The sequence below is a fragment of the Mytilus galloprovincialis genome, chromosome 5 (genome assembly GCF_965363235.1).
Source record: "Mytilus galloprovincialis chromosome 5, xbMytGall1.hap1.1, whole genome shotgun sequence".
NCBI lineage: Eukaryota > Metazoa > Mollusca > Bivalvia > Mytilida > Mytilidae > Mytilus > Mytilus galloprovincialis.
In genome coordinates this window covers 21697282-21709412 of record NC_134842.1, presented here as the reverse complement: position 1 = coordinate 21709412, position 12131 = coordinate 21697282, and the positions used below count along the sequence as shown (strand labels likewise).

At 33.8% G+C, this 12131-nt stretch overlaps 1 protein-coding gene across 2 annotated transcripts in view; it reads left to right on the top strand.

Annotated features, from left to right (window-relative positions):
* Positions 1-12131, top strand: part of LOC143075388 (microfibril-associated glycoprotein 4-like) — a 121721-nt gene that overhangs the window by 68874 nt on the left and 40716 nt on the right. Inside the window, exon 5 of one of the 2 annotated variants that reach the window (XM_076250779.1) lies at positions 388-1231. The exons of the other annotated variant lie outside the window; for it this stretch is intronic. Within the exon in view, the coding sequence (XP_076106894.1) occupies positions 388-647 (260 nt within the window). The 3' untranslated portion in view covers positions 648-1231. Of the gene's footprint in view, positions 1-387; positions 1232-12131 lie in introns of those variants that run through there. 2 annotated transcript variants of the gene reach the window in all.

Here is a 12131-nt window from a genome sequence, read left to right as displayed (position 1 = left end):
ATATAGATCCGGTCGTTTCGTATTGAAATATTGTTCCAATGTTTGCATCGTTGTCAATATGATGGAATTTGATGCGACTGTCATAAAAGTGAGAGGTTTTGCTAGCTTAAAACAACGTTTAATCCACCATTTTCTACTAAAGAAAATGCATGTTCCAAGTCAGGAATATAACAGTTGTTATCAATTCGTTTGATTGTTTGTGCTTTTGATTTTGTCATTTGATTAGGGACTTTCTTTTTGAATTTTCCTCGGAGTTCAGTATTTTTGTGATTTTACTTTTTATTATATCAAAACTTAATTCTTAAGTAAAGTCAATTGTACAGGCTTGTGGAAACATGTTTAAAAATGATGTTCCTTTCTGATGTCTTGATTTTATAATCTTAACAGGAGATAGCCTGGCAAACCATAATGGTCAAGCGTTTACTACCAAAGACAGGGACAACGATCCATGGACAAACAAACAATACAAAAATAATTGTGGAATACTAAGACAGGGTGCATGGTGGTATAAGAATTGTGGATATTCTGACCTGAATGGGTTATATATTGAAGGAGGAAAGACAAGTGTCAACAGAATATCTTGGTACTATTGGAAGAATAACTGGTATTCAATGAAGTCGTCTTCAATGATGATTAGGAGACTGTAATTGCATACGCATGTAAATTAATATGTGTTATAATAAAAGATTTATTTGAAACATTTTATATTACATTGTATAATTTGTTTGTTATTGAGCAGGAAATAATTGAACGTCCTTTGCATTTTATGTATGCTTTTGGTATTTTTGACGATCTAAATTCTAGTATGAAACTTGCTTTGATACTTGCTAATCGTCTCGCTCATGTTACATCTTGTTAAGTCTTTAGGTAAAACATTAGTTTAAAGATAACTTACATTTTATCGCACTCAGCTAGTAAACGTCTCATTTTAATATCTTGTCATTGCTGTTTTGATATGAGCAACAACTTCACCTATGATTCAAAATGTATTTTACAAAAATATAATTTGTGTAAAATTTATTTCTAGGTGAAAACTGTTACCAATATATATTTTGACAAACAATTATATATTAAATAGCTGCTAAAGGTATGTTATGTAAATGTGAACGTGCATGACGTCAAATGTGACTTCACAAGTGATCTTTATGCTGTAATGTGTCCAAACATGTTCATTTTTAAATACAATTAATATAAATTTGACAACTTTGCATATTTTTTCTCTGTTGCAATGTCATAAACTAAAATGGCTGTTATTGTACCTCCTTTTCGTTTTTTGAATGAATAAGGCCACTTTTGTCGTCAAATAGGGTTTTTGTGACACAGTTGATGACTAAAATGAGAGATCTCAATACGGTGGCTATATTTGATGGTTGAAATTTGCGGCAACAATTAGTTTAGTGTTTTAAAGGGTGTTATAACAAACCGATAAGAGCTGTATGTTGATTACGTGTCAACCTACCTGTGATCTTGGTTTGTTTCTTATGATTAACTTAAAAACATTTATAAAGGGATATTGCGTAAAGTATAATCCAAGTTTACGACGAATTGTTCTGCTTAAATATGCTGGTATAACAAAAAAAGAAGGATTATCAATCTAATGACACTACATTTAACTCGGTATGTGCACATCAAAAACAAAACAAGAACAACAAAGAAACAAAGCTTTTATTACTGTTCCTCTTCTTAAAGTATCATCTGGATGGTTGTTTCCATGGACATACATTTTGTTTCCGGTTCATCTATATAAAATGGCAGATAGACGCAGATAGACGCATTCTTTTTTATTTCTTGCTATTGTCTGTCAACTGTTAGTTGACTCAACTTTAAGTATATTGTTTTCTTCCATATAAACATCCGGTCGATGACATTTTGCTGTTGTCTGCCTCTGATTTTCAGTTATTTATTGGTTAATTCTTATGCATTGTTTTACGTTTTGGACTGCCGGGGTAATATGACCCTTTCCACACTGTATTGGTTGTCACTTATTGTTTTAGTCCGAACGGTATAGTTTTTTCATTCTCGTCATTTAGTCTATTGTCTTATTTTAAAAATTGGTAGTGATACCACATCTCCATGTTAATGTAATTTTTAAATAAACAAGTATCGTCGACACAGCATCGTCATTCCAAGTACTTAAGAGAAGGATTTATCACAAATGTCTCTTTTTTATGTTTTTTTTTTCTAGCGTTAAAATGATAAGGCAAATTCCACACGTTTGCTTGATATAGTAAAAAATGTTCCATAGTTAGGTTCAACACATAAATATCTTCAATAGTTAATAGTCTATAAGCATCAAAAACATAGTATGAATAAAGAAAAGCAACAGTAGTATACCGCTGTTCAAAGTCATAAAACCGAGGAAAACACATCAACTATAAGAGGAAAATAACAAAACAACAGAAACACTGAAGTGCAACAATAAACTAACGACAATGCAACACAGACAGAAAAGAGCTATAAGAAAACATCTGCCATTTTCCTGACTTAGTACATGACATTGTGAGAAAAATGGTGAGTTGAACCCGAGTTTGATAGCCAAACCTCGCCCTCTTTTGGGAATGTTAAATATACAGTGCAATCTGGTTCCTAGTGTGTCGGATTACACATGTTACACTGTAACACCAAAAAAAACAACATTAAAAGAGGGACGAAAGATACCAAAGGGACAGCCAAACTCATAAATCTAAAACAAACTGACAACGCCATGGCTAAAAATGAAAAGGACAAACATCACACACGGCACAACATAGAAAACTAAAGAATAAACAACACGAACCCCACCAAAAAATTAGGGGTGATCTCAGGTGCTCCGGAAGGGTAAGCAGATCCTGCTCCACATGTGGCACCCGTCGTGTTGCTTATGTGATAACAAATCCGGTAAGTAGTCTAATTCGGTAGGTCACATTCAATTGTGGGATACAGTAAAAACAATGAATGCAGGAACGTTTAGAACAGAGAACGTTTAGGACAGAGAATGTTTTCCTCTTATATTTAATGCGTTTCCCTCAGTTTTAGTTTGTTACCCCGATTTTGGTTTTTTTCCATCGATTTACGAGTTTTGAACAGCGGTATACTACTGTTGATTTTATTCAAATACACAAATAAACAAAACAATAGTACATTTTGACATACTAACAACAGAATAAAAACGAAAACGTAAAACAACCAAGGAAAGCACACAAAAACAGCACAAGAATCCCTGGTTTTAATATATTGTCCTTTGTATTTACAAATCATACAGATCTTTTTGTCTATTTACTAATTATTTCACTATATTTTCATTCCAAAACAAGAGATTCAAATGTCATCTGTCCAATGGATTTACACCAAAAAGTGATGCTTATTTCTTATTGGGTAGAAAGAACATGTTTTAACTTGAACCGCATTAATTCCTGTCTGACTGAATACAAATAAATTGCAAAAAGGAAGGAAAGCCTAAGGTTTTGATTTTAATAGATAAGACGAAATTTACTGTTTGTTATCCCAAACAAAAATTGAAAAAGCGAAAGTTTTATACTTCTTTTTATCTATGTAAACTATCCTAATTGTGACGAACATCAGTTATCATCATATAATTTAATTTAGGATGTCACGCGTCTCCTGATTGGCTGACGTTGTTTATTTTAACATCTCATAGACATAATTTTTTCATGTGACTGTGACGTCATCGTCATTTTTTCATAGTTTACTCCGGTTTAAAATAGAATTTTGACAGATATATCATGTTATGGAGGGGTATTTGCAAAAAATACCAGTCGAGGGACTGTAAAATTACCCGAGCCGCATGGCGAGGGAAATTTGGTTCCAAGCATAACATGATATATTTGTTTAATTACACCGAATAGATTTTGATTATATCTCTCTGAACAGGTCAAAGGAAATCTTTTTTTTTTTACTAGTAGTAGTAAGCTGTCATTCATAAACATGTTTATGCATAATTAGCATTTGTGTATAAAAACAAAATCTCATTAGGAATTATACCACAAAAAAAAAGTTATGTGAATAGACTAAGTGTGCAAGATTGATAAAAAATTAATTTTGTTAAATAAAACACTATGCAAAATAAATATTTCATGTGCAATATAAACAGAATCATGAAAAAAAAACAGTGTCAACTATAAAACATGAACTTTATGAAATATTGTGAATGGTGACATAACAGTTATTCAACACAATAGGGTGCTTATTAGAAGTGAATTTCTGTTGGTTAAGTCGGAAAGAGGGTGTAATTCAGCCTCTCACTGTTGAATACTTTGAACAACATAATCATACTGAGCTTCAGATAAATCTGATTCAGTGACATCCAATACGAAATTATTTATAATTTCATTGTTATTGTTTTGCAGTGAATTTCCAACTGCATACAACGAAATTGAAGCAGACATGTCATGCTTCTGCGCAGTAGTGTCACGAATATAGTTTTGAACACTTTGCTCAATCCTATGGCATAAAATAGTAACGATATGTCTAGCTTCAAATCCAGAATCACTAAGAACATGTATACACGTTGCTCTCACACAGTGATTAGTATAAGTTTGGCAGAGATTTGCAGATTCAATAACTGTTTTCATCTTACTTCCTAAAATGTTCTTTCCAAGGGTTTTTTTTTCGTACCATATTTCGTCCTTTTCATTAAAAGAATCTCTTGGTCTTTGCCAAAATGCAGTTTGGTTTCAGGTTAAGTTTATCGAGATACTTTTTGAACATGTTGAAAGACAAAACCGGACACATTGGGGTACCTTTGTCATACATTGTGTCCCCTTCCGGATCAAACCTCCTTCTTCTACTCCTTGGTGTTTTTGTTGTCATTTCAGATGAAATCTTATGCAAGTATTCTTTCCCTTCATCATCTTCAGAAATTTGAAAGTCTTTTGGCTTTATTTCACGGAGATTTTCTTACTCCGGCGTCAAAAATATAAAAGAACCTCAAACCAAACTTAATAGTCCAGAAGGTGAATTAACATTGAATGCACGTGGAAGTTCATACAGTTTCTTGACATCACTTTTTACAAATGACTCGTTATGTTTAATTTGTCCCTTTCTTTCCTCTAACCCTTTTGACACACAGTAGTCATATACTAGTTATTAAGCAAACTCGGTTGATTTTTTTAGTGTTTTCTGCCAAACATAGTTTATTACCTTGGACAGTGATGTGACAGTACAACATAAGAACGACCTGTACAATTCAGTTGAAAAAAGTTTAACTCAACAGATGGTGTCGTAATTTCTGCTTCTTGCTATGTTTTGATATAGTTTTAAAGCCAGCAAATACGAATACTCATAAAACTAGTAAATACACGGAGTAATAAATAAATACGGACATCAAATCTGTTGTCTGTTCTCTCTCGTCATTGGTAGCGTGAATAAATGATCAATAGTAAAAATGATACTTTTATTAATAGCCGATATCTTTCCATATAAGTACAATATTCCAACAATAATATATAATAAACATACGGGACGAAACTACTAAAATAATAATCTTTCTCATGTATTTTCGTACGGGTCAACTGGGATTATCTTACATATTACAATGATAAATACGGTAAATAAATGCAAGGCATACAGCTAATGCGCTGCTTCTTACCTCTAGGACCCCCCGGGATGAGCCTTGCTGCAAGCCAAACGTAAACACAGCAAAGACTAACGAACGTGACGTTGCACTCGTATTTATTTCAAATTACCGGAAGTCAAAATTCTAAGCAGGAAGAAAAACATAACGTTAAACGCTTACATAAAATATAGGAGTCCTCGACTCAAAATGCTTGTAATAATACAATCTTATGAATAAACAAATCTAGTCATATTAATTCTTCCAGTTAAGAACTCATAAATGTACACTTTTGGGTTCACGCTTAAAATATTAACCCAACGGTAACGTTCTGAACAATACATGACAAAGTTGCGCCATATACGACGTAATCGATACAACTAATAACATAAAGTAAAACATACGTTAATTACTCATTCGTTATACTAAACACTAGAAATAACTTCTGTAAACTTATATAAACTCTCTTATTACAATAAATAACAATATTCTTTTACTTGGAAATAACCAAAACACACATTTACAACAGATGGATACAAATAGAAATGCAACTAACAAAAACACAGATGTGGTGGGGCACTTGTATATCCCAACAACCAAAAGACACAAAAGTACGGATCGGAGAGTACTTTCTGCTACTAACAGCTAGTTCAAATCAAATTCTACCATGCATCTTAAACTAAATTATAAATGAGAACACATTTAACATCCAATGAATTTAGTGTAAAGACGTCTTTAACAGTCACAGAAAAACATGACCTTTTGCAATACCAGGGTACAGGTATTGACAAATTATAGATCCCTGAATGTACAAATGTATATAACAATAATATTTAGTTTGCTTTTTATTTACTGATAACAAAATCAATACTAATACTAATAACAAATTTTCAAAGATAGAATTACAGTGTTGAATAAGTAACCTTTTAAAATAAGTTGATCTAAAGGATCGATAAGTTGACCAGGATCGTTTCTAAAATTCCGGGAACGGTAAACAACATCTCCGTTAAAAAAGGAGGGGCTATTTTGTTTGAAATAAGTGCAATCAATCTTCAAAATCCTTTATAACTATGGAAGAATTTAGTAAAAATTTTAAGACGTTTGTGGAAGACGTTTGTGGTAATAAAATCTCTGTACTAATAATTTACCAATAATACATTATTATAGATAACTTTGAAGTCTTTGTCATATAATTGGTCGTGATATTTGCAATATACATGTAACATAACTTTGGAATATACTTTTTTCACATTACGGAATTTTGATTTTGGAGTATATAAATTTTTAAAAGGTTACCTACTCTGTTGTAGGACATTCTAGAACTCTCTCAAATAAGAGTGACTAAAAAAGTAAACGCAAGATTACCATAATGCAATAACTTGAGGAAACAGAAATAAATGTTAGTGTATAGAAAACAAAGAGCAGTTAATGTATTACCCTAAGTTGAACTGATTGTAAACTTCATTTTACTTCATTAAGTTGTTCATTCTTGACCGAGTACCAGAATATCCTACCAGAGTAGGTCACCTGATTCAAACAGCTTGAAACAGTTTTGTATTAATTTTTTCTGTGAGCATATACGAAGATCATAAGGTGCTATAAGGGGTACCTTTTCATACAAAAAAAGTTATTTCATAAAGGTCAATAGTCAAGCAACCAAACGACTAAAATAACATTTAAGAAATTTTCAATGCCGGCATGTGATTGAATTAAGGTTGGTGCTTTTAATGATTTATAAAGAAGTCAAAAAGACACAACAAATAAAGAAAGAGGAAATTCTCCAAAAACGAATACAAAAAAATTAAATCAAATAAAGAAATATTTTGTTTCCCCCACAGTATATAAAGAAATATTTATTTACGAATACGGAAAATGAGCTTGCCGCCGTTTGACCTACGATAAAAAAAAAAAAAAAGTTTTGTCCTTCGATATGAAATTTTAACATTACTATAAGACGTGTCACGGTACTTCTCTATCCCAAATTCATAATAATAAAATTGAGAATGGAAATGGGGAATGTGTCAAAGAGACAACAACCCGACCAAATAAAAAACAACAGCAGAGGGTGTTATATTTGTTATTCTCATCGGATTTTGTCTAATGCTTAGTCCGTTTCTGTATGTGTTACATTTTAATGTTGTGTCGTTGTTCTCCTCTTATTTTTAATGCGTTTCCCTCAGTTTTAGTTTGTTACTCCGATTTTGTTTTTTTGTCCATAGATTTAGGAGTTTTGAACAGCGGTATACTACTGTTGCCTTTATTTAACAGAAGCAAGTAATATTTGTAAAATTTCAATAAATCTTTTATTAAAGGGTCACTAATTCATGTTCACCGATTTGACTAAAATTCTCATATTTGTTTGAAATCAATGTACAACATTTATCTAAATTATTAATAGTCTAATATAAACAATTTACAGAGCATATGGTCGATTATATGTAGCTTCTTTTCGTTTGTATTTTAATCGTCACGCCATCTAATTAAATGTCGAGTTGACCTCGTTAAACCTCCGATTACCATATAAGGTATATAAACATAAATATAGATATAAATAGATTAAACGAAATCGTGCAATTGGAATTTTCTATGTCTATTTAATTTCATTTTATAGATTAAAGATATATGTTTATCATCGTTTTTAAGAGAAAAAAAAAGATTTTTGTCGATCAAATCAGTCAATGAAATGATTTACCTTTGTTTCATTTTCAATGTTCACAATCTTTTTTTTTTAAAAGACTGATCACGCACGATTCATATGTTATCCATCTCTAGCTAAGGGATTAAATGTAAGTTCACATGAATACGGATTCAATGAAGTCGAATTGTTCACTTGCAAGTGAATGATTAATCCTACATGTTTCTTAGCTTATTTTGTCAAATTTGAACCATATTTGCTGCTAAAAACGAATTAATATATTACTTTTACACTTTCATTAATGGTTGATTGAACAACAAAATTCTATTTTAGATTCTTTATATATCTCGTAGCTAGTGTCTCTTTAACTGAAACTTTTAGAACGGATTACCTCGATCCTACGTACATGTGTAAACAAATGAATACTTATAGTATTTAGATTCTTTCACTATTTCTATATAAACCGTATGTTTGTATTTGATCTTTACTTGCATAACGTCCAGTGACAAATATTTCATTTATTCATGACAAGAAGAAATCAACAAATTTAAAAAACAATTTATTTAAATAATTGAGGTGAATCTATCCGAATGATTGATGTTAAGTCCTGAAATTACGAAACTTGGACAGAAGCTTATCTTTATGTTAAAAATTTCAACGAAAAAAAAAATCAACGCATAAAAAGAAGAGTTATCTTTTAAATCTCTGTATTGTACCCATAAATGGACTCATGAACTTTTGCATTCAAAATGACGGTTTAACACCGACAGCAGCAATCGCAAGCGAGACATCGGTTCCATAGAAGCCTTCACGAATTGTTATAAATCCATCGCAATGCTTGGTTTATATAAAACTCGGACATTCATGGGGAACAGTTTGTTGTCTAAGAGTAGCAAACTTAGATTTTTGGTCCTTTTCAATGAGATAAAAAGTGTATATCGTATAAAGCTTCGTTTACAGAATATTGCAAAACTTTTAGGAATTTTGGTCCTCAATGCTCTTCAACTTCGTACTTTATTTTGCCTTCTTAACTTTTTTGGATTCGAGCGTCACTGATGAGTCTTTTTTTAGACAAAATGCGCGTCTGACGTAATTACAAAATGTATCTAACCTGGTATCTATGAAGAGTTTATTAGCATCTAATTATTTGTGTCAAGAACGTATTTGGAGCAAAGACATATTTTAATGGAAATAAAGTCTTCTTCCAACCGGTTCCGTTTTGGTGTGCGAGATATAAAAACAAGCAGCATCGTCCGGTCAAAATAGAGACGTTCAACTAGATGCCTTTTGTAGAGAGCGTGGCTGTCGAGAGAGTGCCACGCTCCCTGCACGCTACGAACCTTTGTGAAAACTCAGTAGCCAGGCACAATTTCTGTCTAAATCCAATATTTCTCAGTCTCAACTTTCCAGACCTTTATCGCGAAGGTCCTTTTTAATTACCTTCCTATCGTATTTATAATACATTTGTTCTCGTCCTGAAAATGCATGAAATATTTGCCAATGAATGTTAAACGATCAACAATCATTTCATCCAATCTAATAATTGCTCTCTGTGTTTTATATATTAAAGTCTCTTTTATTTGTGTTATCTTCATTACTTATAATATTATTCATATAATGCTTGAAATAAAGTTTTTGAAAGAAAAACCCGACCTATACCATACACTAAACAACACGATATTCCATTTAATAAACACAACGCTTAACGATACCATGTACCAAACCAAATATGAAACGCTAAACGGTTTCCTGTACCATACGATATATACAACGCTAAACGGTGACATTTACTATCCGATGAACGAATGATGTACGGTCGATGTCCGAACTCTATACGAACGATTCCCGAACGCTGTTCGTACGATTCCCGAATGAAGAAAGATACTATAACACATTATTCAACCGAAACCATAACAGAAATATTAGTATAAATATTTGAGGAATATTGGATGTATAAAATACCGAGACACGTCGTATAGCTTTGCAAATTCAAAATCGGTATAACAGTCATATTCAGGAATCGGTGGCGTTCGGGAGTTAGACGACAGACGATGGAATAGGTCGCGTTCGGTATTTAGACGACAGACGACAGAATAGGTCTCGTTCGGTAAGATGACAGACGAAGGAATAGGTCACGTTCGGTATTTAGACAACAGACGACGGAATAGGTCGCGTTCGGTACTAAGACGACAGACGACAGAATAGATCGCGTTTGGTACTTAGACGACAGACGACGGAATAGGTCGCGTTCGGTACTAAGACGACAGATGACGGAAAAGGTCGCGTTTGGTAATAAGACGACAGACGACTGAATAGGTCGCGTTCAGTATTGAAAAGACAGATGACGGAATAAGTCGCGTTCGGTACTAAGACGACAGATGACGGAATAGGTCGCATTTGGTACTAAGACGACAGACGACGGAATAGGTCGCGTTCGGTACTAAGACGACAGATGACGGAATAGGTCGCGTTTGGTAGGTACTAAGACGACAGACCAAGAAATAGGTTGCATTTGTTACTTAGACGACAGACGACAGACGACGGAATAGGTTGCGTTTGGTACTAAGACGACAGACGACGGAATAGGTCGCGTTTGGTACAAAGACGACAGACGACGGAATAGGTCTTGTTGTGTACTTAGACGACAGACGACGGAATATGTCGCGTTCGGTACTAAGACGACAGACGACGGAATAGGTCGCGTTCAGTATTGAGACGACAGATGACAGAATAGGTCGCGTTTGGTACTAAGACGACAGATGACGGAATAGGTCGCGTTTGGGAATAAGACGACAGACGACGGAATAGGTCGCGTTCAGTATTGAGAAGACAGATGACGGAATAAGTCGCGTTTGGTACTAAGACGACAGATGACGGAATAGGTCGCATTTGGTACTAAGACGACAGACGACGGAATAGGTCGCGTTCGGTACTAAGACGATAAACGACGGAATATGTCGCGTTCAGTAGGTACTAAGACGACAGACCAAGGAATAGGTTGCATTTGTTACTTAGACGACAGACGACGGAATAGGTTGCGTTTGGTACTTAGACGACAGACGACGGAATAGGTCGCGTTTGGTACAAAGACGACAGACGACGGAATAGGTCTTGTTGTGTACTTAGACGACAGACGACGGAATATGTCGCGTTCGGTACTAAGACGACAGATGACGGAATAGGTCGCATTTGGTACTAAGACGACAGACGACGGAATAGGTCGCGTTCGGTACTAAGACGACAAACGACGGAATATGTCGCGTTCAGTAGGTACTAAGACGACAGACCAAGGAATAGGTTGCATTTGTTACTTAGACGACAGACGACGGAATAGGTTGCGTTTGGTACTTAGACGACAGACGACGGAATAGGTCGCGTTTGGTACAAAGACGACAGACGACGGAATAGGTCTTGTTGTGTACTTAGACGACAGACGACGGAATATGTCGCGTTCGGTACTAAGACGAAAGACGACGGAATAGGTCGCGTTCAGTACTAAGTTTAAGGGTATACGATACAGTTTTGATCCCGTATTAAAATTTTGATGAAAATTTGCATGCAGGCTATTTTGTACCTGATTAAATCAAATAATTATAAAAAATATACCTTCATGTGCTGCTTTTTGAGTAAATTGAGGTTCAAATTTCAGATATTTCCTCAAAATACGGATTTGTGGACGTATTTTTCCTTTCGATAGAAATACATAGCTTTTTTGTTTTAAAAGATAAACACGATCTGTTTTTTGTTAAATTATTTGTCATTTGTGTGTTATATAAATATTGCATACATTTGTACATTTTATTTTTACAAATAACTGAAATTCATCAAATGATCGTCAATGTAGGAAATAACATCATTTTTTGCTGTATTTTTATCAAGTTTAAAAAAATTGCACTATTTACGTTTTCATGATAATTGGTACACATAATCTTCTAACGTAATCAA